Below are 27901 nucleotides of genomic sequence, written 5' to 3'. Positions count from 1 at the left end.
GTTGGTTTTCCCTTGAAGAGGAAAGGGTGATGCAACAAAGTAGGGTAAGTATTTCCCTCGGTTTTTGAGAACCAAGGTATCAATCCAGTAGGAGGCTCCACGCAAGTCCCTCGTACCTACACAAACAAACAAGAACCTCACAACCAACGCGATAAAGGGGTTGTCAATCCCTTCACGACCACTTGCGAAAGTGAGATCTGATAGATATAATAAGATAAGATAAATATTTTTGGTATTTTTATGATATAGATTGGAAAGTAAAGATTGCAAAATAAAGTAGATTGGAAAGTTATATGATAGAAGATAGACCCAGGGGCCATAGGTTTCACTAGTGGCTTCTCTCAAGATGGCATAAGTATTACGGTGGGCGAACAAATTACTGTCGAGCAATTGATAGAAAAGTGCATAGTTACGAGATTATCTAGGCATGATCATGTATATAGGCATCACGTCCGCAACAAGTAGACCGACTCCTGCCTACATCTACTACTATTACTCCACACATTGACCGCTATCCAGCATGCATCTAGAGTATTAAGTTCATAAGAACAGAGTAACGCATTAGGCAAGATGACATGATGTAGAGGGATAAACTCAAGCAATATGATATAAACCCCATCTTTGTATCCTCGATGGCAACAATACAATACGTGCCTTGCTGCCCCTGCTGTCACTGGGAAAGGACACCGCAAGATTGAACCCAAAGCTAAGCACTTCTCCCATTGCAAGAAAGATCAATCTAGTAGGCCAAACCAAACTGATAATCCGAAGAGACTTGCAAACATAACCAATCATACATAAAAGAATTCAGAGGATATTCAAATATTTCTCATAGATAAACTTGATCATAAACCCACAATTCATTGGATCTGGACAAACACACCGCAAAAAGAGTTACATCGAATAGGTCTCCAAGAAGATCGAGGAGAACTTTGTATTGAGATTCAAAGAGAGAGAAGAAGCCATCTAGCTAATAACTATGGACCCGAAGGTCTGTGGTAAACTACTCACAACTCATAGGAGAGGCCTTGGTGATGATGTAGAGGCCCTCCATGATCGATTCCCCCTTCGGCGGAGCGCCGGAAAAGGCTCCAAGATGGGATCTCACGGGTACAGAAGGTTGCGGCGGTGGAAATATGGTTTCTTGGTGCTCCTGGATGTTTTCAGGGTACGAGAGTATATATAGGCGGAGGAGGTCGATCAGGGGAGCCACGATGGTGGGGGGCACGCCCACCCCCCTAGGGCGCGCCCTGCACCCTCGTGTCCGCCTCGGCTGCTTCTTGACGTCCACTCCAAGACTCCTGGATTGTGTTTGTTCCAAAAAGATCGCTCCCGAAGAAAGAAAAACCACCACTTAAGATACTGTAATGAACTCATTATTTATTTATATTGGTGTTAAACCTACTGTATTCCAACTTCTCTATGGTTCATACCCCCCGATACTAGCCATAGATTCATCAAAATAAGCAAACAACACACGAAAAACAGAATCTGTCAAAAACAGGACAGTCTGTAGCAATCTGTAACTTTAAAATACTTCTGGAACTCTAAATATCCTACCAAAATAGGAAGTTCTAGGCAATTTGTCTATTGATCTACGTCAAAAAGAATCAACTAAAAGTCAGGTTTCTGTGATTTATTAAAATTATTCTCGTGAGCAAAAAAAGTTTCTTTTTTCAGCAAGATCAAATTAACTATCACCGTAGGTTATCCTATAGGTTCTACTTGGCACCAACACTAATTAAAACATAAAACCACATCTAAAAATAATCTAGATTAATTATTTATTACTAAACAGTAACAAAAGGCAAGGAACAAAAATAAAATTGGGTTGCCTCCCAACAAGCGCTATCGTTTAACGCCCCTAGCTAGGCATAAAAGCGAGAATATATCTAAGTATTGTCATCTTTGGCATTCAATATTTTAGCAGAGTCATGCTCGAATCCTGGAGGTTCTTTACGTTTCCCTTCATACTCGGAAATTTTTAGATCTAAATAATCCAACCGCTTATTACAAAGGGTAATCAACATATTCATGCGGTGAAGATTTCCACTAATACTCTTAAGAGGTTCAAGAGACTTTTGTAAAAAAAATTGTTACTCCGCAATTTTTTTCAAAAACTTGTGTCTCTACCTGGGTATGATGTGGCCCCCCCTTTTTTGAGATAGTGTTCCCACTACTCCCTCTATGATTTCATGCGCAATACTGGGATCAATTTCGATTAAATTTCCTTTGGCAACGCAATCCAAGAGTTGTCTATGGGACATGTTTAGTCCAACATAAAAATTGCGAAGAACAGTTCTAAAATTCACCTCTAAGGTGCAGTTACGATAAGATTCCATCATCATATACCAAGCATCTTTTAATTTTTCTCCTTGCCTTTGCTTGAAGTGAGAACTTCAAACTCGGGGGACAAAGGAGTAGAAAGAGGACTAGCCATGACGACGAGATAAACGATCTAACACACGAGCACACAAGAGGCAAGCGAAAAAGAGGCGAACGGAAAAGCAAGGGCGAATAAAACGACAAGGATGAAGTGGGGGAGAGGAAAACGAGAGGCAAATGGCAAATAATGTAATGCGAGGGAGATGAGTTTGTGATGGGCACTTGGTATGTCTTGACTTGTGCGAAGACCTCCCCGGCAACGGCGCCAGAAATCCTTCTTGCCCTCTTGAGCATTGCGTTGGTTTTCCCTTGAAGAGGAAAGGGTGATGCAGCAAAGTAGCATAAGTATTTCCCTTAGTTTTTGAGAACCAAGGTATCAATCCAGTAGGAGGCTCCACGCAAGTCCCTCGTACCTACACAAACAAACAAGAACCTCGCAACCAACGCGATAAAGGGGTTGTCAATCCCTTCACGGCCACTTGCGAAAGTGAGATCTGATCACTAGTAGAAAAGGGGGCATCAGTCACGGTTGGTAAGGCCCTTTAGTCCCGGTTTTTGAACCGGGACTAAAGGGTCGTTACTAATGCCTCCCCCCTTTAGTCCCGGTTCAAACTGGAACCGGGACTAAAGGTCGCGGCCACGTGGAGCTCCACCTTTAGCCCTGGTTGGTAACACCAATCGGGACTAAAGGAAATTTTATGAAAAAAAAATTGAATTTTTTTTTGAATCTTTTTTTTATTTTTCAAATTTCTGAATTATTTTAACCTCTAATCTCTAATCACCACCCCTCATCACTGCTCAATTTATCCTCTATCTCTAATCACCCCTCATCATTCCTAATCATCCAACTTCCCGGACGGTCACCCATCCTTCCACTCCCCCAGCCTGAGCACGCTTAACTTCCGGGTTCTATTCTCCCTCGTTCCAAGTCTGCACTTGTTGTTTTCCAGACAATAGTAAGATGTCAATCCTATTAACCCTCAGGAATTTTGCGTGAGCATGAAGTGACACATTTCACTGTTTGAGTTTGAAACTATTGTTTTAAAAACAATAATTATTTAGTAACACTAATATTTCTTGAATAATTAGTTTGACCATTGTTTGACCAATGTTTGACCACAGTTTGACCACAGTTTGACCACAGTTTGACCAGATTTGACCAAAATTCAAAATAACTGAAATAATTATTTAGTAACTAGAATAATTAGTTTGACCATTGTTTGACCACAGTTTGAAATTTTTTTGATTTTTTCCACTCTAGATCTTAAAAGCCCCGTAACTTTTTTTGTTAGGTTTTTGAGGATTCTAAAAATGTTTAACGGGGTTCCCTCAGTTAAATTTGGATGTAACTTTTCGAGGAGATGATTTTTCATATAAAAACCTTTTTCATCCGAGTCAGTATGCGAAAGTTATGCCCACTTTACTAAATTCTAAAGAGATTTTGCAAATAAAGTCGAAATTCACATTTGCAAATTTTCCCAACAACTAGACCACATATCACATGGGAAACTTATTTTTTTTGACATTTTCATCATTTTCTTTTATTTATTTTTAAACTGAAAAGGCGATCCAGGGGGGGTGGAGTTTGAAAATGTGACCTTTAGTACCGGTTCGTGCCATGAACCGGTACTAATGCCTCAAACCCCATTAGTACCGGTTGGTGGCTCGAACCGGGACTAAAGGTCTAACCTTTAGTCCCGGTTGGTGCCACGAACCGGTACTAATGGGCATCGCACCTTTTAGTCCCGGTTCGTGGCACCAACCGGGACTAAAAGGTCCAGACGAACCGGGACAAATGGCCCACGTGGCCCCTGGGCGCATGAACCGGGACTAATGCCCCCATTAGTCCCGGTTCTAGACTGAACCGGGACTAATGGGCTAACCCGGGGTGGACCAAAGCCCTCTTTTCTACTAGTGGATAGAGATAATAAGATAAGATAAATATTTTTGGTATTTTTATGATATAGATTGGAAAGTAAAGATTGCAAAATAAAGTAGATTGGAAACTTATATGATAGAAGATAGACCTGGGGGCCATAGGTTTCACTAGTGGCTTCTCTCAAGATAGCATAAGTATTACGATGGGTGAACAAATTACTGTCGAGCAATTGATAGAAAAGTGCATAGTTATGAGATTATCTAGGCATGATCATATATATAGGCATCACTTCCGCAACAAGTAGTCCGACTCCTGCCTGTATCTACTACTATTACTCCACACATCGACCGCTATCCAGCATGCATCTAGAGTATTAAGTTCATAAGAACAGAGTAACGCATTAGGCAAGATGACATGATGTAGAGGGATAAACTCAAGCAATATGATATAAACCCCATCTTTTTATCCTCGATGGCAACAATACAATACGTGCCTTGCTGCCCCTGCTATCACTGGAAAAGGACACCGCAATATTAAACCCAAAGCTAAGCACTTCTCCAATTGCAAGAAAGATCAATCTAGTAGGCCAAACCAAACTGATAATTCGAAGAGACTTGCAAAGATAACCAATCATACATAAAATAATTCAGAGGAGATTCAAATATTTCTCATAGATAAACTTGATCGTAAACCCACAATTCATCGGATCTCGACAAACACACCGCAAAAAGAGTTACATCGAATAGATCTCCAAGAAGATCAAGGAGAACTTTGTATTGAGATTCGAAGAGAGAGAAGAAGTCATCTAGCTAATAACTATGGACCCGAAGGTCTGTCGTAAACTACTCACAACTCATAGGAGAGGCCTTGGCGATGATGTAGAGGCCCTCCGTGACCGATTCCTACTCCGGCGGAGCACCAAAAAAGGCTCCAAGATGGGATCTCACGGGTACAGAAGGTTGCGACGGTGGAGATAGGGTTTCGTGGTGCTCCTGGATGTTTTCAGGGTACGGGAGTATATATAGGCGAAGGAGGTCGGTCAGGGGAGCCACAAGGGGCCCACGAGGGTGGGGTCACGCCCTGCACCCTCGTGGCCGCCTCGGCTGCTTCTTGACGTCCACTCCAAGTCTCCTGGATTGCGTTTGTTCCAAAAAGATCGCTCCGGAAGGTTTCATTCCGTTTGGACTCCGTTTGATATTCTTTTTCTGTGAAACACTGAAATAGGGAAAAAAACTGCAATTTGGGTTGGGCCTCCGGTTAGTAGGTCAGTCCCAAAAATGATATAAAAGTGTAAAGTAAAGACCATAAACATCCAAAACGGGTAATATAATAGCATGGAACAATCAAAAATTATAGATACGTTGGAGACGTATCATCCACCGATTTAAACTTCAACAAAGGTTCTTGCTCTGTGGTTGGCTTCTTCAATGGAGTCGTATCAGCCGGGTCAACATTATCCTTATAAAACTTAAGTTCCTTTGTAGCACAAGCAGACTCAGCGTAATTCGCATCACCTTCCTCGCACTCCAAAGCAATCTTTCTATTACCATGAACCTTATGTCCTGGCATCTTAAGCTGTAGATACACATAACAAGGTCGTGCCATAAATTTGGCATAAGTCGGCCGGCCAAACAAAGCATGATAAGGGCTCTTAATTTTGACCACCTCAAACCACAACGTCTCTGCCCTGTAATCATGGTCATTACCAAAAGCCACCTCCAATACAATCTTACCAACTGGGTATGCCGATTTACCAGGTAGCACGCGGTGAAAGATTGTAGAAGACGGCTTAATATGTTTGTTAGTCAAATCCATACGACGAAAAGTATCCTAATAAAGGATATTGATGCTACCGCCTCCATCCATGAGCACTTTAGTAAACATATAACCCCCAACTTGAGGGGCTACCACCAATGCCAGCTAACCCGGATTGTCAACCCGGGGCGGGTGATCCTCACGACTCCATATGATTGGCTGCTCTGACCACCGGCTCAACTGTATTAACTGCACGCTTATGAACCTTCTACTCTCGCTTGCAAAGGCTTGTGGTGAAAACAAGCTGCTTTGGATTACTCTGATACCCTGACTGTTGTTGCTGGTTATTCTGACTAGGCTGCTGATTATAACCACTCTGATTACCTTGTCCCTGATATCCAGAGGTTGAGCCCCGCCCCCAAAGTCGGGGCCATGAGAGCCGGATCCTGACCCGCCATGCGGGCCATTATTGTTGTTATGGTCCTGATGAAAACTGGAGTTCTTATATTCCTTCATGATGTGACAATCCTTCCACAGATGACCTGAAGGCCTGTTCGGAAAACTATGCTTCGGACAAGGATCGTTTAACATTGCCTCGACGTTAAGCTTTGGCCCTGTAAACTGAGGTGGCTTTCCCTTACAACGCTGATTATTATTCTGTGCATTGGTGTTGGCCACAAAATCTGACCCGCCATCAGTTTGCTTACGCTTACCATTATTGCCTTGATTCTGTCCTGTCATGTTTTGATGTTGTCCTTTTTCATTGTCGTTCTTCTTCCCCTTGCTGGACTTCTCCTCATCAGACCCAGGGTCCTTAGTGTTGTCTGAGTCGGCGTATTTGATGAGAGCCGCCATGAGCTCTCCCATGTCATTGCAGTGACGTTTAAGCTGCCTTAACTTCTTCTTGAGGGGGAGAAAATGACATTTTTTCTCTAGAATGAGAACGGCAGAATCGGCGTTGATGCTATCCGACGAGTGAATAACAGCTGAGACCCAGCACACCCAGTGGTGGGCCGACTCATACTCGCGCTGGACACAAGCGTCTAGGTCGATGATCGACAGAGGCTGCTTGCACGTGTCTTTGAAATTTTGAATAAAACGCGCCTTCAACTCAGCCCATGAATTGATGGAGTTGGCAGGTAACCCCTTCAGCCAAGTTCGAGCCGGCCCATCCAACATCATGGTGAAGTATTTGGCACATCAGCATCGTTAACATCCATCATCTCCATGGCCAGCTCATAGCTCTCAATCCAAGCCTTAGGTGGTTGATCAACTATGTAATTAGGAACCTTACGAGGACCCTTAAAATCTTTGGGCATACACTCGTTTCGTAGAGCCGACACTAGACAGGGCACTCCAACTGACTGGAGGTCATCCCAACTTCTATAGACACAGAAGGATTTAATTGAGGCTGTTGACGAGCTGCTAATTGAGCCGCCAGCTCCACCTCTTGACGTGCTCTAGCCTGATCTGTCAGGGCCTGAACATTATTATCACCACAGGGCGGGTTACGACGTTGTTCGTTGCTGGAAACCGTCGGCGACTCAACACGCCGACTTCGGCTCTGACGCGGATTTGAATGTATTCGCTTGCGGATATAGGAGTAAGCCGCCTGCTGAGCTACCACCGTCTGAAGAAGTTCCACAGGTTCCAGGCCTCTATCGCAATAGGAGACTCGCCTTCAATGGGAAGAGTCACCAGCGATGAAGCCGTAGCAATCATGTTATCCAGTGGGTTGGAGTAATGACCCGGAGGTATTGATACTCGCTGAGGCGGACTTAAATCTACATGAGGCGGGTCTGTTATGTGGGGCTGAGCCGCCACTCCGTTCACCGATGCCTCAGCGGCCCGGGTCACACCGGGCGGGTTACTTGTCCCTGCGCCAGGCGTAGTGAAGAGATTCCTCCCTTCAAACTGCAGAGGCAAACGGCTTTGGTGCCTCCTCCATAGGACAGCGTTTGATGCGTTCTGGTCCAGACTTAAATGAAAGGCCTCCATGCTTATCCGCTGTGTCTCAGCCTCCAGGGCGGCTCGCTTTGTTGCCATCCTAACATTCTCTGCAAGCTCCTCTCTAGCCTAGGCTGCCTCATCTCGCAGCTTTGCAACCTCCACATTATGTTATGCTTGAGTCGCCAAAGTATCCAAGAGATCGAATAAGACCTGAGCCGACAGGCGCGCAGAGCCACTCGCCTCGACCTTCGCAGCAGCCGTTGAACCGGAGGTCATAACTATGGCGGTTGATGAGTTCAGCATCTGTTGTGTACCAGTCATGAAGATAGCAGCCCTGCTCAGCGGCTCATAGGAGTCCGGAATACTGTCACCATCGGAATAGCCCCCAAGCCCGATCTCTTGCAGTCGATAGATTGACTCGGTTTTGCCGGTTAAAGACTCGTCACCTGAATAGATGGTTGTCTCTCCACCAAACACAAAATCTTCCTCAAGATCCGCCCCATGAACAAAGCCAACGAAGGCGCGCTCCAGGCGGGTTGGACCATGGCGGGTCGTGCGTGCCGAGCCATCTCAATGGCATCGGTGCAGGCGTTCGGCTCAGGCTCTGACTCGCCAATCTTGCCGATGAAGACATGAATTCCGCCAAAGGGGACCCTGTACCCGTACTCGATTGAATCGACCTTGGGACCCCAGCCAACGTCGTCCATGTAGATCTTGCTGTGGCGGCTCTTGGTCATCCGGCCCACGATGTATCCCTTGATCCCGGAGAAGTTGCCCTTCAAGAACTCGAAACCACCGTGCGAGGGCCCCATGGTGGGCACCAACTGTCGTGGTTTTGTCACGGCAGATGTCCTAGTGAAAGGACTTAGGTGTGGGGCCATCGCAGCTAGGTTTGCTTGAAGGCGTTGAATGGGAACAAAAGACACAAAGAGTTTACCCAGGCTCGGCCCCTCTCAACGAGGTAAAAGCCTACGTCCTGCTTCTAGTTGTATTGCTTGAGATTCGATTACAAAGAAGCGAATACGCTTGACCTAGCTATTGATGAACTATTTTCTGAGTTAACCCACCGCCGGGTCTCACATTTATATACACAAGTTGAGACCCGGAGACTTACAGAGTCCCGGCCGGCTCACACACCGTGGCCGGCTCGGTTTCTAACTAGTCATGCCTTACAAGGCAAGTCATCATGCGGTGGTTCACATGCTCGGGTCTTGGGCTTTCACCAGGCCTACCTCCATGAGCCGTTGTCTTCACACCTTGGGTCTCCTTGGACCTTCTTCATATTAAACAGCCAACGGTGTAACCCGGCACCTCCTGGGCGGGTCACGCCTTGGAGTTATATCCCCAACAAACGGGGTTCTGGATGCTTGTTCTCCTGTATAGCCATGCACGCGATGAGCAAGATGGAATCGATGGAAGCAGCAACAACAAGTGGAACAACGGTGGGTTGCATGAAGAGGCAGCAGTGATTTAATCTGGGTGATGGCAAGGCCTGTCGATGCCTCCAATATATATGATCCGATGTCTCAGATTTGTTGCATGTTCGTTAATGACTCGTAATTAATTGCTACTACCTCTGTCGGGGTGTACAGGGTTGCGCGTAGTTCTAGATCGATTATTTAACTTGTTAAGTATATATTATATGTGACAAAAAAATATGTTTAGAAACTACCTCTTCATATGAAGCTAATGATATACTTTTAGTGACATATAAGTATATAACACATATTTAGTAAGTCAAATGAATGACTTAGAACTACATGCACGCCCTATACACCTGACAGAGGGAGTAGTTAATTATCTGTTCCTGGCCGGCAAAAATTAAGTGCATACATGACATAGGTTTGAGCTAGCACTCATGTTATCATGCTCCAATAGCATGTGGAAGTGAATCTCTTTTAAGGAGGCCAAAACTTCCTTCACTCCCTGGGTGGCAATAAACTTCTCACCACCTAGTAATGACACCCACATGGGCTTCTAAAGTTTTTTTTGAGATTATTTTATGGGCCTAAAGCCCATCTATGTTTCAAAAGTTCTCCACCATATCTCGAAGGTCCATTGTGTTGTCCTCTGTTCCAAGCATTGTTTTGATATACCAGTATTTTCGGTGGAGACCAGTTAAGGTTGAACGTCCGCATAGAGCAAAGAGCTACACTCATCCACAATTGAACAATGAACTATGCCATAAATTGTCAGTCTAGCATAAAGAAGTTTCACCAATTATCTTACCGGTACTAGGCTGCTGAAGGCTAACCCCACGAGGAGTGGATTAACGAGCTACTCGTGCTCGTTAAGACTTGGCTTAGTTCGTTAAGCTTAACAAGCAAGAAACATTGATCAACTCGGTTCATTTAAAGCTCGTTAAGCTCGTGAATGCTCGCGGGTACTCATTAACAGACATTACCCGCTTTTGCTTTAGTTCTGACGTGTTCTTCATGAAAGAAGAAGTGACCACATGAGTATGCTAGTTATTGTCTCATGTGAGCTAGGTTGGATCAATTAGATGGAATAGATGGATTGAGGTGCCAAGAAATGTTGCCACCTAACATAAAAATATGTGTTGTGTTGTACTCCCTCTATTTTTTTCTACATATAAGATTTGTTTGAAGTTTGACCAAATTTATATCAAAAAATATCAACATCTACAATAATAAAGCTATATGGTATGAAAATTCATTTCATGATGCATCTAATAATATTGATCTTAGACAGAGATTGTTGATATTTTTTCTTATAAAGTTAGTCACACTTTACAAAATTTGACTTTGACCAAATTTTATATGCAAATTAAAAAGAAACAGAGGAAGTATAATATGTGTTGTGTTATATTAACGAGCTTAATGAGTTGCTCATGGAACTCATTAGCTAGCTCATTAAGCTCGTTGAGTTTAACCGGTTGAAATATGTGCTTGGCTTTGTTCATTAAGAAGCGAGCTACGAGCTTGACGAGATGAGCTCCCGAGCAGTCATTAAGTTTGTGAGCTACGAGCTTTGGTCCAACCCTAGACCCTAGTAATGTGACAACAATGATGAATACAACTATCCAATGAAAAGTGGTGTTTGAAAGGGTTATGATGAGTACAACTATCTATGAAGAGTGATGTTTGATAGGGTTGCCTACCTGTGTGATCTTTGAGATACATGTATGCTACTGCCTCTGGTCCAAAATATTTGAAGATCTGGTTTCATTCTAAGTCAAACCTTTTTTAGGTTTGACCTAGTCTATAGGAAAATATATCAACATCTACAACAGCAAATTAGTTTCATTAGATTCGTCATAAAATATATTTTCATGCTATATATATATTTGATGTTGTAGATATTAGTAAACTTTTCTATAAATTTGGTCAAACTTAAGAAAGTTTAACTTAGCACAAACCTAGAACATCAAATATTTTGGAACAGATGAAGTACCTCCTTGTGCTTTGTGAGGATTCATCATTTCCCTTGTGACTTGTACGTAATTCTTTGTTACTGCTCCCTACGTCCCATACGCTATTATATTATGCGACGGAGGGAGTAGATTGTTGTATATAACATATATGGTTTTTAATTCAAGAATGGAATGGATCTTTCATTCTATCATCTACCAGCATTTCAAATGAGGAAACCTGAATTCATGTTATTTGTTCAGATAAGAGAAGTTTGTATATCATAATTACTGTTCATTATACTCCCTCCTATCCTGAATAATCAGGAGTGGACATGCGGCCAAGCGAGGTCGGTATCCACACCGCATGTTGCCGCGTGATTCATGCAAACTGAATACCGGCGGACCGTATAATGATTTCCGTCTCACCATATAGCATTCAGTATAGCATGTATTGCATCTGACACATGCAGCACGTTAGTTGCATCTGATACATGCAGTTAATCACTCACCCATTACAACGGCTATCTGCAGCATGCTCCTCTCCTTATCTGCACCACGCTTTTCACCTCTTTAAATCACTCTGGCCTTCTTCCTCTGCCCAACTTTCTTCTACTCTATGCTCTCTCTCTCTCTCTCTCTCTCTCTCTCTCTCTCTCTCTCTCTCTCTCTCTCTCTCTCTCTCACACACACACACACACACACACACTCACTTTCTAGCATCGAATCGACCCCTTCCACAACCATGTGTCCATCCATGTCCCAGACTAGCTCTCCAACACCTTCATCTCACGCCAGTCGTCATGTCCAATCAGTTTGCACCTCTCCCTCTCATCACTCTCAGTGCTCTGGTTCGTTTCGGGCACTGTTCTCATTCCCGGTAGGAATTTCTACAAGTGTGATCGCCATTTTGTGAGTTCATATTCGATCTTTCAATCCATTTTGTGCACTAGCGAGGCTGAAAAAAATGGGGTGCAGGTTCTGGAAGTGAACTACATGCAGTTCTTCTCATATCGCAGTCAACTGTCTACTTTGTTTACCTTTCAGATTCTCGAAGATAATCAAGCTTCGCTGAAGAAGATAACCATGTTGTGCCTTGCCGATCTACTCACCAACTGTCTACTTCTTTTACCTTTCAATTTCGACCTTTTCTGGATCCAAGCCAGCCATGCATCAGCCAGTATTGTTTTTTTTTTCACCAAGGTCGTCGATGTAGTAATAGCTAGCAATTTAAGTTTGGACCAAGCTACTCAATGCATATCAATGTACGATCCAGTATTGGCTGCCTGTTTTAACTATTATTCACAGTGTAAATGCCTGCCAGCAATCAAGGCACCCATGAATGATTCATGGCTTTCATTTATCCAGCGTATATTAGGAGCAAGTGGTGAACCGTTAATTACACAGTAAGCTTGCACCCTGGCGTATATTGTGTGCTCGGCCGATGTTTTATGTACTAGTACTGTATTAGTCGATAAATTATGACTAATCATCATCTGAAATGTATGTTTAATCAATGTGTCAGTAGTATTGCAGCTAGGCTTGTTTGTTGGGCATTTTATTTATTCATATGCCTATTGATGAGGGACATCAATACTCCACTAATTCATAAGGCTTGTTTGTTGGGCATTTTATTTATTCATATGCCTATTGATGAGGGACATCAATACTCCACTAATTCATACTATGGGGGTGTTTGTTTCCAGGGACTTTTTGGTGTAGGGACTAAAAAAAGTCCCTCTTACAGACTTTTTAACCAAACAGAAGTGACTACTAGGGACTAAAAGTTGTTTTTGGGACTAAATGAAAAAGACTCTCAAGGAAAGTGTTTTTTGGAATTTTTCCAACAATATCCCTCCCTACACCCATTGCCCCGCCGCCCTATGGTGTTATTTGATTGTTAATTTTCTGTATACTAGGGGCAATATGGTCTTTTACGTATCATTTAATAACCTCTAGTGAGGGACTAGGAACTTTTTAGTCCCTGGAAACAAAAAATGAGGGACTAGAAACTTTTTAGTTGGGATAGAAAAAGTCCTAAGACTTTTTAACCAAACAGGGCCTATGAGTGCACTAAACAATCTACTAGCCTAATAAAAAGAAACAAGAACTAAGCGCACTACTCCAGACTGCAGGCTGGGTGAGTAATTTTAACTTAACTAGAAACAGGTCTCATTTACTACCGCCGAGGTCACGAATGTTAATTGCACTGATGGGTAGCCTGCAGCCCTGCACCCTGACCATAAATTCAGTTATATCTAGTCCACATCTACTTTATTAGCGTTGTGTATTCGCTCACTTGTCCATGCGTATTGTCGCAGTATTCAATTTGTCGCTATATTAAAGTACGAATCGCTTAGCAGCAATCGTTGGTCAGGATAGCATCCTCGCGTGCCACCATGTCCCAAAAATTCACGTCCCTCCTATCCATATTAATTATCAATTGTTGTTGATTTAATACAACATGGATCGGAGGGAGTATTAAATTGACTGCACAAAGGAGTCTTGTGCAACTGGCCTAAGCTAGATCCATTCACATTATTCACGGTGAACACCTGGGAAACATTGCCTCTGCAAAGTTGCTGACGCCAAACTCGTGAGCGACGCACAGTACACGCATAATTTCGATATTATGCATAGAAGAAACAAGGTATGACAATCGATTTACTTTCTGGTCTACTTTCGATGAGGTTTGTTCACCTTCCGGTCTACTTTGCGGAACGTATTGCTAACGCAGGGAATGACAACCTTGAAAATGAGTCACACATCAGGTCATGGTGTCAAGGGCATGAGCATATATACTATCAATCTACCATATCCATGTTTAACTATTTTCGAGACAATACCAGCTGACCACCCTCAATGTACAGAAATATCTACTTGTTGAGGTGTGATGGCTCTGAGCCAATAGCTATGTCGAAACCTGGAGGAACAAAAACGGCATCATCCCATTTCGAGGAGCTATCCTGCAAGCATATACCATTGATTTTGGTAAGGTTATAATATGACATCTAAGGGAAGTAGGGAACCGAATGAATCAAGGTTTCATAAGTGGAGCATTAAACAGCTTCCATACGCAAGATTCTGGAGGAAAAAGGGCCCAGAAATGATATGAGATAAGGAAATATTCCAATGATGTCACAAAACTAGTCTAGCAATGTGATCACATATAATTACGAAAATTTCATGTTAATTTCGTGCCTAAATTATGGCCAATTGCATTCATGCACCACAATAGGTGATTGCAGTGCATATGATATGTTGTTTTCTAGTCTAAGACCACGCTCCAAACCTCTCTAACTACAGTATTTGTCATGCCCCTTCCATCTAAACAAAGATATGGTTAACTCAACAATATGCTGAAACAATGTTACGGTATTTGTGTACCTTCATTGATGTGATGATATCCTCCAAAGAAGAAACCTGGAGAAGAGAATGAGTCAACAAATGTGAAGTCAAAATTCGTCATTCATAATAAACAAACAAATAAATGTGGCACCTGTGTGTCACCAATCCTAACAGCAGGGATAGGATTTTGCTGGTCACTAGATGCTCGGTGCAGTGACTTGTCTAAGTCCTCCTAGACAAGTATAAAAAAATAAAGTAAGAAAATGTGATAATCAGGTGTGCGAAGGGGAATATGATAATCCTGACCTTTCTGAAGAAAACTGGTCGATATCTCTTGTCATCATTCCTCAGAACAAGGCTCCTTGACTGAAAAGCAGGTCAGCAAGTAGGTCAATTGTCTTAAAGATGGAATTCTTACGAGAAAGGAGTTAATATGAAGCAAGACAGTATTGAGCATTAACTAGCTTCTTTACCGAGTGATGCGACAAAATGTAGTAGTTGATCGCTCAGTTTAAATAGGACGACATAATCAAAGATGGTGGTGACATGGTGGCACATAAATGTGCTGATGATGGTGGGGGGCGGTGGAGTATGATGGCGCAAGGGGCACAAAGGGGGTGTGCATAATGGCATAGGCAGTTTCTTACACAAAGCTCAAGGCAGTTCTTTACACGAGGGTGGAGAAGGTGGCAAAAGCCATGGACACTGTTGACATATGATGCCTGAAGAAATCAGTTTGCAGGAATCCATATAGGGTAAGAAGACCACCTGATCCTCCCTGCCCCTGTGGAGCGGCTGCCGACCAGGCACCGTTGAGCCACTTGGATCCAGGAAACACCTCGATCAGGCCTAGGGACACCCTTACCCAACCATGTTCATCACAATACAATCTTAACCCCTAACAAAATGTAAACATAGCTTAGGTACTACATAATTTGAAAATATTGGCCGAACACTCATTTTTCTTGGGATATGTATCCTGGAATAATTGTCCATTGACGAATCAAGAGTATATGTATTGGCTTCTTGCTACTTATGCACCTTCAAGGCCTCAACCCTACCATTAGTTAGTTCAAAACTTAAAAACCGTCCTATATTAGGGGTACATTTCCGTTTGTTTGTCCAGGATAAGGTTTGACTTGATACGTTATCCAAATTAAACTTAAGCATTACTTTCTTCTACAAAATAGTTAATATCCACAAAATTATAATCATATACATGCAGTATGCACAAACTATGAATCTAATGGTAACAGGTTTAAGTCACTAATGACTAAAAATCAAACATCCAGTGACAACCACTAGTGCACGGAGATAGCGTAATGGCTCGACCCTCGACCCTGCGGGCGACCACCAGCCCAAATCGACGGCGGCCACTCTGGTGCCGCCGACCACCCACCCCCTGCGCCAGGTGCTCCCCTCCCCTCCCCCCGGCGCCGCTCCAACCCTGTTGTGGCGCTTCCCTCCATCCCCATCGGCGAATCGGGCCTTGGATGCGGCCATGGATCTGGATCCAGAGTGGGAGACCCCCCTCCTCCGCCACCAGGGCGGCCAGCCAAGGTCTCTGGCGAGGTGGACCTCGTGCTGGAGACCCCTCCTGGCATGCTGGGTGGTGCGGCCTACACCGACACCGACGTGCGCGCGCCCGCCATCAATGTTGCGTGTGAGGAGGCCAGCCGCATCAACTTGGCTACGCGTGCGGGAGGATTGCTCACCTGCTTCAACGCGGAGCAGGAGTTGGCTGACGACATGGTTGTGCAGGTGCATCCATCGCCTGATGCGCACGAGGGCTAGAGGTCGACGCGACGGCGCCGTGGGAGCTCGTCAAGTCCCATCGCCCGTGCCACCCGGCTTTGCCAGACCTCGCCTTCAAGCCGCTCCCCCCCCCCTGCCAGACTGGATTCGCGGCCTCTGCTTCCACTGCCTTAAGCCGAGGCACAAGGCCAAGATCCGCCGCAACAGAGTGACTTGTAGGCGATGCTTTCCCTCTGGCCACTGCGCGAGGAAATGCAGTTACAAGCCGGCGCCCCATCTCCCTGGCGCTCGCCCTACGATGCAGCCAAGCCAGCCATGACCGGCCGTGCGGCCCACTGCCACTCCTCTGCTTCCGACAGGCGCTAGTTGCCACTCCACCTCGACAAGCGCCTCCCCGCGCTATGGCTTGGAGTGGCGACCACTCTGCGAGGCCAGTGGAGGTCTTCATTGTTGTGCATTAACGCCGGCAATGTTGCAGGAGCCAGCCATCCTCGGCTCCAACACGGTGGTCATGTGGTTCAACCGCGAGCTGCACGCTGGCAAGAAGGACGTCTCGGCCATTCTCTGCAAGGTCAACGAAGCACTGCGAATCAATGTCACCGTCACCAACCACCAACCCGAAGCTTTTTTGGTGCATTTTGTCCATCAACACCACTGTGCCAAGATGGCATCGCAACAGGAGCTTTAGCTTCGGGTCTGCCGCCTCGAGGCGCATAGGCAAAATGTCGACCTCAACCAGTCAACCACAACGTCAAACTTCTGGACGAGGTTGCCTCTCCATGCATGGGACGAGCACACCATGGTGAAGGCCATCCAAGCTCAAGACCGAGGCCAAAGTGCTCGGCCTTTGGGCATGGATGACGTGCCCCAGCAGGATCCCCAGGGTGAATTGGATCACCCTTCCGGCGAGGAATGGTCGCCGCGGGCTGGAGCATTGGGTGCTTCTCCACTTAGCAATCCATGAAGACCCATCAAGCGGGAGCATCATTTCCACCCCATACAACTGACGCTGTCATATTGCCGATGGGGAGACCCAGACCGCATGACTGCCGCGAGCGCATCTCGCAGACCGTGAAGCACTACCGCCGTGACCAGGCCACCGCCGCGATGACCGCGACAACCGGGGTCGCGTGCAGTCGAGTACAAGTGGAGTCGCAGACCGTGCAGCACTACCGCCGCGGTGACCGCGACAATCAGGGTCGTGTCTAGTCAAGTACAAGTGGAGGCGGATGGGAGGATCACATCTGTCGCAGCCTCTCCAGGGCGCCCCGCGAGGGAAGGCAGGAGCGCAGGGCGTGACCAGCGCAAGACCGTGACGGGGGACGTCGTCGCAATGAACAGGGAGTGGAGCAGTGATACGTCTCCAACGTATCTATAATTTTTTTTATTTCAAGCTATTATATTACCAATCTTGTACGCTTTATATGTAATTTTATATCATTTTTGTGGACTAACCTATTAACCTAGTGCCCAATGCCAGTTTTTATTTTTTTTGCCTATTTTTTTGTTTCGCAGAAAACCATACCAAACAAAGTCAATTTTATGGTAATTTTTTCTGGACAAGAAGAGACCCTAGAAGCTTCGGGGAGAAACAAGAGGACACACAAGGCCACCACAAGCTGAAGGGGCGCGACCCCCAAGGGCGCCATCAACACTTGTGGGACCCACAGGCCTCCGTTTGACCTAATTTCAGCGCTATAGATTCCCTAAAATCCAAAAAAACAGAGCAAGGCCCGAAACAATTTTATCGCTGCCACAACTTCCGCGGTCCCATCTTAAGACCTTTTTGGTACTCTGCCGGAGGGGGAAACCATTGGGGAGGCAATCTTCATCGACCTTGCTGCCTCCATGAGATGTGAGAGTAGTTCCCACAGGACCTAGAGATCGATAGCATAGCTAGATTTTAATCTTCAGTACAGTGATCTCTTCGGAGGTCTATTCGATGTAATTCTCACGATGTGTTTGTTGGGATCCGATGAATTGTGGGTTTATGATCAGATTATTCACTGAAAGTAATTGAGTCTTTTCTGAGATTTATTGTGTGTGATTTTATAGCCTTGTATTTCTCTCCGATCTATCTGTCTTCTTTGACCAAGTAGATTGATTTATCTTCAGTGGGAGAGGTGCTTGGCGGTAGGTTCAATCTTGCGGTGTCCTTACTCTGTGACAGGAGGAGTCGCAAGGCATGTATTGTATTGTCGTTACTAAGGGTAAACCAACGGGATTCGAACACATTATTTGATCTTACTTTGTCTACATTATGTCAGCATGCTCAAAGCATTACTCTATTTGTTATGAACTTGATACCATACGATGCATGTTGGATAGCGGTCAAGGGGTGGAGTAATAGTATTAGTGTAGATGGATTTCGGTCTACTTGTCTCGATGCCTATATATTAATCATGCCATGAAGAATCATCATAACTATGCACTATTCTATCAATTGCCCAACAGTTTTGTGTTTACCCACCGTTGCTATGCTTATGAGAGATGCCTCTAGTGAACCTATGGCCCCTAGGTCTATTCACTTTATATTTACTAAAACCCTAAAAATACTTGCTACAATTTATTTACTTCTATTCTCTATTTTATTTTATCTATCTACCACTATCAGATTTAATCCTTGCAATTGTTCGAGTACAAGGGGATTGACAACCCTCTTGCCTTCGTTGGGTGCAAGCATTTGCTTTGTGTATGCAGGTACCTCTTATCTTGTTTGTGTGGCGTCTTCTACTGGTTCGATAAACCTTGGTTCTTAACTGAGAAAGATACTTTTTGCTACTACACTACATCACCCTTCCTCTTCAGGGAAAACTCAACGCCTATCACAAGTAGCAAGCAGCAACTGCGGCAGGCTCCAACTCGAGCAGTGGGGTGGGCACTTGTCTGGCGGAGCACACAGGGGTCTCGCTGCCCGTGCACGGCCGCAGCCCGTCCAGGCAACGCTCCCCTGCAGCTGCAAGGCAGCGGGAGCAGGACGCCCTTACCCCGCCAATCTCACCACCACTATCGCTGACCTCTGTCCTCCAAGCTTACCAGGTTGTTGCGGCCTCTAATCGATCTATCACCATTGCGCCCATCAAGCTTCGAGGCGTCACCCACACCGCCCCTTCTCTGCACAACCATTCTACGACGCACGCCATCCGCACCATGCATCAGCGAGAGGCTGCCTGACGTGCCGGTCATTCCTACGGGGCACCGGTGGCATCTCTCTTCGGCGCAGCAAGGTGAAGTTCTAGTTTGCCGCACTTGGGCACTGTGAAAGATGACCAGGATGTTACTGGGGCAGTGCTGGAGGCTCTCGAGGAGCGGTTCAAGGATCAGCTCCCTAAAGATGTGGTTGACGCAATGAGACCCCTATTCAAGCTTGATGATGCCCTGTTTAACAACATAGAAGAGGCATTGGTCAGCCGTGCTGGGGCTGATGGACTTGACCATGTCGACGGTGGGGCTCCGGTGGATGCCTGAGACCCTGGATCCCTCTAATCCATGTAGTGGTCTGCATTTATCAATTTATCAAAAACTTCCAAGGGCTGTATGTGCTCCTGTGCACTGTTGGGGTCTTTTAGACTAAGGTTTAGTTCATGTGTTTGCATTCATAGTTGGGCGGGTTTGGGTCATGTTCGTGTAATGGCGCCATGTGTGTTTGTATCATGTACTGTCCAAGGGTGAAGATGTTTCCTTATGATGGAACAACCTACAAATGTGCTTAGTTGGTATGTGAGGGGTCTCAACTGCCCAGACCGTCGAACCACCATCCACGAGACCGTGCCCGCTTCAACCTGTCAAATCGCGTTTGCAAGAAACAAAGCTTGAGAATGTTGACATGTTCACGACGCTTTTCCTTGGAGGTAATAGGCTGCGGAATTTTGCTCAAAGGCCATCGATCGGTACCCGCGGAAGTATAAGTATACTAATGCTCTGCGATGACGATGATATTGGTGTTACTGACATTGTGGCGACTGCCTACTGTCTTTCGGCTTCGATCCATGTCAAGCATTCTGATGTCTGCTTCCGCCTCACCACCGTGTACGGGCCAACTACATCCTCCCTCAAAGACGGCTTCTTCGCCGAGTTGCTTCACCAAAAGCCCCCAAGCGGGACTCTGTGGCTGGCTCTGGGTGATTTCAACCAAATCTACCATGCTAGGGACAAAAAATTGCAGAATGTCAATACAAGGCGAATAAACCGGTTTCGGGCAACTCTGCAAAGCTGCGACCTTAAGGAAATCCACCTTCAGAACAGGCGCTTCACTTGGTCAAATGAGCGATCGAAACCAACTTTGTGCAAACTTGACTCTTTTTTTTGCAATGCGGAGTGGGACATCTAGTTCAGCACGCATATTCTTCATGCCCTATCCTCGTCCTATCCAACCACTGCCCCCTCTTACTTGCCGGTGATAAAGGACCTCAGAGACCCCGCACGTTCAAGTTCGAGAATTTTTGGGCCTCCCTCCCGGGCTTCCAGGATGTCATCTCGACGGCTTGGAATGAGCAGACTGTGCACGCCGATCCCTTCCATGTGTTGCACCACAAGCTGAATACAACCAGCAACCGCCTCTTTACTTGGAGTAAGGGATTGTTTTCTAGGGCAAAGCTCCACCACGCGACACTCCTTGTTATCCTGCGCTTGGACATTGCCCAAGAGTCCAAGCAACTCTTTGTTATGGAGGATGACATACGGCCCAAGCTCAAGAGAAGGATCATTGGGTTGGCGGTGTTGGAGCGTGCCCGCAAAAAGCTATGTGCTAGGCTATGCAACCTTAAGGAGGGGGGCGCGAATACCAAAAAAGTTCATCAGCGGGTTAACTCGAGGAGAAAGAATCACATTCATAGGCTCAAGCTGGGTTGGGTGACGGATCATGAGCAAAAAGAGCAACTTGTCCAGGAGCACTTCTCCAATGTGATGGGCAAGGGGACACCGAGATCCATGGACTTTAATTGGGAGGAGCTCAATTTGGAGCCGCATGACTTATATTGCCTTGGGGATCCCATAATCGAGGATGGGGTGCGCGATACCATTAACCAAATGCCTGGAGACAAGGCTCCCGGATCGGATGGCTTTACGGCCTATTTTTTAAACGATGTTGGAGCACCATCAAAATGGACATCATGAGGGTGGTCTCCTCCTTTGCCAACCTTCGCACAACCAACCTTCACTGCTAAACAGCGCAAATGTCATGCTCCTGCTGAAAAAAGATAGGGGTGAGGAGATCTCTCATTACCGCCCTATTAGCCTCATCCATGCCATCGGTAAGATAATTGCGAAGATCCTAGTCATCCGTCTCGCTCCCCAGATGCACAAACTTGTATCAAATGCCCGAAGTGCCTTCATCAAGATGAGAAGTATTCATGATAACTTCATGTATGTTCGCAATCTTGCGCGACGCCTCCACACGAGGAAAACGCCGTCCCTTCTCTTCAAGCTTGATATTCGAAAGGCGTTTGACTCGGTCAAGTGGGACATCCTTGACCTTCTCCAGTGGCGTGGCTTCCCGCCTAACTGGATTGCCGCCCTCCTCAGCAAATCATCCTCGCGCATTCTATTGAATGGAGTGGCTGGCAAGCCCATCCCTCACGGTCGAGGGCTCCGTCGAGGGGACCCGCTTTCCCCCTTGTTGTTTTGTCATAACCATTGACCCACTTCACAAGATTCTCAAATTGGCAACGGGTAAAGGCTTGTTCCACAAGATTCATGGCCGAGGCATGGTTTTGGGGACCTCCGTCTATGCGGACGATGCTGTGGTATTCATGGCACCCATTAGAAAAGAGATTGACAACCTCGCCATCATCTTGCATTTATTCGACGATGTCACTGATATATCCACAAAGTTCCAGAAAAGCTCAGTGGTTCCTGTTCGTTGCGGGCACATCAACTTGGCAAGCATCCTCCACGCCCTACCCGCGGCTCGGGCTTCTTTCCCTTTGAAATACTTGGGGCTGCCTCTTTTGGTGTGGCAGCTGAGAAAGGTGATTTTCAATACCTGGAAGACAAGGCGGCTTCCAAGTTGACCACTTGGGATGGGCAAAACATCACTGCTATTGGTCGTTGTGCCCTGGTGAAGTCGGTGCTCTCTTCGCAACTCATCTTCTCCCTCACACCGCTCATCTTGCCCCCGTCCATGTTGCACAACATCAACAAAACTGAGAGAGCCTTTCTTTGGGAGGGTACGGACAAAACCACTGGTGTTAAGTGCAAGGTGAATTGGAATGCGGTATACCAACCTAAGGACCTTCGTGGCCTTCGTGTGCTAAACACAAAGAAGTTTGCTCAGGCTCTCCGACTGCGGTGGTTGTGGTTTGTATGGAAAGACCAACAAAGCTTTGGGTGGGCATGGGAAACCCTTGCGACGAGTTGGACTCCACCTTGTTTTATGCCTCATCGGCCATCTTTGTTGGTAATGGTGCAAGGATGCCTTTCTGGGATGCGCCATGGGTGCATGACCGCAAGCCAAAGGACATTGCGCCTCTCATCTACAAGGCATCCAAAAGAAAAAACTAGAAGGTTCGTGAAGCTCTTAACAACGATGCTTGGGTCTCCAAGATTAGCATCTCGTCATCCTTTTCGCTGAATCACTTACGTGAGTTTGTGACCCTTTGGACAACTACCTGTGGATTCCATCTTGACGACAATGCCGAGGATGAGATTGTCTAGAAACACACCGCTAGCAGGCAATATACGGCCGAGTCGGCTTATAAAGCATAATTCCATGGTACTATTCAATGCCCAATGGGATACACTATGTGGAAGGCTTGGGCACCCGCCCAAGGTAAAGTTCTTCGCTTGGTTGGCTATTCAAAACAAGGTATCGACGGCGGATAGATTGGAGAAGCGTGGATGGCCTAACTGTGGCCTCTGCCCTCTTTGAAAGTGGGAGCAAGAGTATGTGGACCACCTCTTCTACAAATGTCGCTTCTCCATCTGGCTATGGGGATTGCTAAAAGACTGGTTCCAACTTGTACACATTGATACTTCCTTGTGGTACCTATCCGGCTCCATCAAAGATTGGTGGGTGGGCCTCTCTGACAATTCAATCCGCAATAGGAAAGCGATGGCCTCGCTCACCATGTTCGTCGCCTAGACCATTTGGAGCGAGAGGAATGCACGTGTGTTCCGTCAAGAAGAGTGCTCCGCCGACGGTGCTTCTCACCAATATCAAGGAGGCCAAGCTCTGGATCACCTCAGGTGATACAAAATTGGGTCAAATGATGCCACGAGAGTAGTGTCTAGTTGTTGTTTCGAGGTGTTGTGGCACTATCCGTATTGCAACGCAGACTAAACTCTATTCCTCTTCTTATTTAATGAATGAGGCAAATCTTTTGTCTCTTTAAAAAAAACAATGACTAAACCCAAATATTGTTGGCTGCTGTTTGGTAAAAAGAAATACTGAGATTAAATCTCAACATGCATGTGTGCACCTAAGAAGATACAAGAATCAATAAACACAGTACTTTGATTTTGTTCATCCTTGGACTGTGGCTCCTTACTTTGATACTACTCAACAAATTCTACCACGTACATGAATTCAAAACTATGAAAATAGATGAGGATATTCAAACCTGGAAAACAGGAACTCCTGGAAACCCCTCATTCAAAAATTCCCCTCCATCTTGCATCAACTGGAAGATAAAAATGCTAAATTGTTAATTTATTGCATGAGTGGTTAACTATCATCACAATAGAAACGCTCCAAAATACGAGGGTGAATCAAAATATATCAGCCCAAATCGTTACAAAAGAAGACATGCACCAGTGCATGTAGTCTCAATTAGAGATAAAAAATAGAACAACAAAGTGGTTCAATTCCTTTAAAAAGGAGATCTGAAATGAACACACCTTGACTTCACAATGGCTCCACAGTTCTCACTAACTGATGAAATGTTATTATTTCCTATAAGGCCTCTATCTTTTATGCTACTCCCTCCGTAAAGAAATATAAGAGCATTTAGATCACTACTTTAGTGATCTAAACATTCTTATATTTCTTTACAAAGGGAGTACTTATTGTCACGTAAGTCTGGTAGCACTTGCACAAAACAAGGAGAGAAACAATGGAGGCGTAAAGCAGCAGAGATGGAATGAACGACAGAACATGCCTTGTCAGTCACATGGTCTCACAATGTTGTCTAGAAATCTATGAAATCCATTGTCATTTTGTTAGTTGAGAAACTAGTTATCAACCACCCAGTAAAGCACATGGAAATTAATCAAGGTCGCGGATAAGCTGCTGGATCAAGAAATCAGTACCGAACATTAAACATGTAAACATACCGTTTTCACCCAGATATTTAACTTAGCCATGCTGGAGATGCTATGGATTTGATCTGTCGGATAATAACTAGAGCAGGTAAACTATTTGAAGTCCTACAAAAAATTGGTCTTGCGGTACAGGTACTCAGCTGAATATAAGGACCAAGCTCCTTCCCCATTAGAACATTGCAAAACAACTAAAGTGACAGGTTTACCAGGTATCCCAGGGAGTTATTCAGATATGTGCTCTCGAATCTTATAGAAAACCGATTAAGAGGGGCCAATGTGAAGTGTTAAGATGGGTTTATATGGCATCTTGGCGCACTTAAATTCTCAAAGAAATTGTTAAATTGGAGCACTGAAGCATATCTTGTGCTACAGTGAAACTGTTGCAAACAGTGAATAATTGAATGCAATGAAAAATGGAAGCACAGATGGTTGTTTTTCTTTCCAATGAATATATACATAAATAAAAAGTTAAAACAAGAAAACTGATGACAACTTACAAGGCCAAGTATTTATGTATAATCACAACAAGATCAGGTGACCAAAACAATACCGATTGCAATTTTCTAAAACTCCACTAAGAATATCATCATGGGTCAACCAACATTTCGCATTATTACATAAGGGAAATATATAATATGATCCGGTAACATCAATAAGAATATCAAATTTGCTAATAAATCACATGCACTACCATCTATTTCGAACAAATGTTACCTTAATTGCATTAGCCACCTGAGAAGGATCAGGAAGAAATCTAAATGCCACACCATCAGACTTCAGTTGGATAACCTGAAAACGAAATCATATATCATATGTAAATAAGATGCTCCAAAAATAGGTACACATGGAAGACAACGCAGAATCAGGGGTACATAATTTCCAAAAGATAAATGAATACTAATGACACCTGAACGGGCTTTCTAGTAAACAAGTAGCATCTTCTAAACTAGAAACATTTATAAATCTTGCAAATCCAGGATTTCATATGAAATGTGACCTCATTTAAATACAAGTAATCAACTTGAATCGGGGCCTTAACTACTACTACTCCGTCCCCTTATGTAAGACGTTTTCAAAAGCTAACTGTTAGAGTACGTAATGGCCTAATGGGCCTGGGCTGGCGGTATAGCCCGTTAGTCTTAGGGTTAATTAGAGATAAGGGTCGCTTGCTTGGGAGTCAAGTAAACCTCTCTATATAAGGAGAGGAGATGTATCAATCTAATCAAGCAAGAAGCAATCATATTTGCTCGGCTTCCTTAGGGAGCCGGGAGACCTAAACCTAGCCGCCGCCCTGCTCTCTCTCTCGTGCGCGCGTGCGCAAGCAACGGAGCGCCGGTGACCACGCCTTCCTCCACGCCATCCCTCATTCTACCCCTACAACCTGAGACCACGCCCTGGTAGGGATCCGGTTCATACCACTAACATAGCTTGCAAAAACGTCTTACATTATGGGATGAAGGGAGTAATTAAAAACCTTCCAGAAAAACTAATTCATGAGTGCAGAACCCGTTCATGAGTGCCACCCACAACAAGGCCCTCAAGATATACATGACTGGTGATTTCCAAGAAATATATTCCCACTTAAGGCTTGGAGAATGACATTAAACGATCAGGCAGCTTTAAGTGAACAAATGAAAGTGATGCCCTGACTAAATGACAGATGAATCCCCATTTTAGATATATCAAATTCGCACCCTGCCATGACTTCGATGAGACACGATTACTGTTCCAAATTTAATTGGCATGCTAGTCGCTGGACATACAGGATGGTTACAGCGCCAAGGCTACTTAGAGAACACACCATTAGAGCATCGCATTCGAGGATTCCGTCGAGCAAAACCTATGGAAACCAAATGCAAGCACCTGACCTTGTTGAGCGCAACAGGTACCACGGTGGAGCCAGCGCGCATATCATCGTCCATTTGTGCGAGGAGCATATCGGCGTCCTCCCTCCGGAAGCAGAGCATCCCAAGCGCCGGTGGATGCCTCGCGCTTCCGCCCACACCGCCGGCCACATCCCTTCCCCCGCCCCTGTGGGTTTTCGACACGAGCATAAATTCCTGGGCGGAATTAGCGAGGGCGTACACGGGCACCCCGGCCAGCCGGTCCTCGATCTCGGCGACTGGCAGCGCCGCCGACGAAGATGGGGAGGGGATGCGAGCCCATGGCGGCGCAATGGCCCGTGGGAGGGGGAGGGAGGAAAGGAAGGAGGTGAGGTGGGTCTGGATGGGGAGGAAGGGGTTTGGATTGTTGGGCTTGCTCGGGTTAGGGTTTGGGGTGGAGGTGGAGGCGGCTTTGTTGAGCCATGGGAAATCGAAAGGCATGGCGGTGGCCGGTGGGGAGATGGAGAGGAGCTAAGAGGTGAGCACGGACAAGACGACGAGTCGACGAGCACAAGGGTTTTGGAGAGAATTCTTTGGTCGTCCCACCGTCAAGATGCAGGTGGCAAGGTGAAATGTCTTCACGTGTTTTTCTTTTCTTTTCTTTTAAATAAACTTCCAATCTATATTAGTAAATGTATACGTGCAATGCACGTTAATTTGAAAGTATATTAAGTGCATGTAGATATTATTTGCGTGTTATTATGTGATTAGCACTATATTTGGCACGAAATTAACTGCATGCTAAACGTGTTGAGCGCTCGACATTAAAGCGGTCTAGGTCGTTGGATTTACATGATTTGATGACCGAGATTAATTAAATATACCCCTTTGGATCGTTTTATATTGGTATAGATAAAGATATAGATTTATTACTCGCCTTTGGCACGAAAAATAGCACAAGACTAATCACAAATTAGAGCCATGAACCATGGTTACAGAAAGTTTTTTCCGCGATATCCTTTAACAGACGTGGTGGTTGGTTGATTCACAATTAAAACGGTTAATTAGCACACACAAATTAGAGTCATGAACCATGGTTACAGAAAGTTTTTCCGTGATATCCTTTAACAGACGTGGTTGGTTGATTCACAATTAGAACGGTTAGCTTACAATAACGGGAGATGATTGCTACCACTTCTTAGATTTTAGGATTATTTGAAAAACTTTAGGCGTCTAAGATTTTGAAAAGGGGCAAGTATTTATGATCTATCATGTCATGGCACTACAAAGAATATTAGAAGTAACAAAAATATATAACTAGAACCACCTAGCGACGACTATAAGCACTAGAGCGAGTTGAAGCCGTGTCGGGAAGTC

The 27901-nt window shown here is 45.1% G+C and overlaps 1 protein-coding gene across 2 annotated transcripts; it reads right to left on the bottom strand.

Annotated features, from left to right (window-relative positions):
• Positions 1–13887: 13887 nt before the first annotated feature.
• LOC119276999 (protein TIC 22-like, chloroplastic) lies at positions 13888–27110 on the bottom strand. 2 transcript variants are annotated; one of them, XM_037558195.1, is made up of 7 exons: positions 26570–27108; positions 25416–25490; positions 24002–24061; positions 14994–15053; positions 14839–14919; positions 14727–14762; positions 13888–14305 (listed from the first exon to the last, which is right to left on the bottom strand). In XM_037558195.1, exons 1-7 carry the CDS (start codon positions 27023–27025, stop codon positions 14216–14218), a joined length of 858 nt encoding a protein of 285 aa, XP_037414092.1. In that variant the 5' UTR covers positions 27026–27108; the 3' UTR covers positions 13888–14215. The 2 variants fall into 2 exon arrangements, 1 of the variants encoding a protein (XP_037414092.1); XR_005136884.1 differs by lacking the exon at positions 13888–14305 and adding an exon at positions 15456–15585 and having other exon boundaries at positions 26570–27110.
• Positions 27111–27901: the final 791 nt, after the last annotated feature.

The sequence above is a fragment of the Triticum dicoccoides genome, chromosome 3B (genome assembly GCF_002162155.2).
Source record: "Triticum dicoccoides isolate Atlit2015 ecotype Zavitan chromosome 3B, WEW_v2.0, whole genome shotgun sequence".
NCBI classification, from domain to species: domain Eukaryota; kingdom Viridiplantae; phylum Streptophyta; class Magnoliopsida; order Poales; family Poaceae; genus Triticum; species Triticum dicoccoides.
Note: the sequence above shows the minus strand (reverse complement) of the source record. Positions and strands in the feature narration are given on the sequence as shown.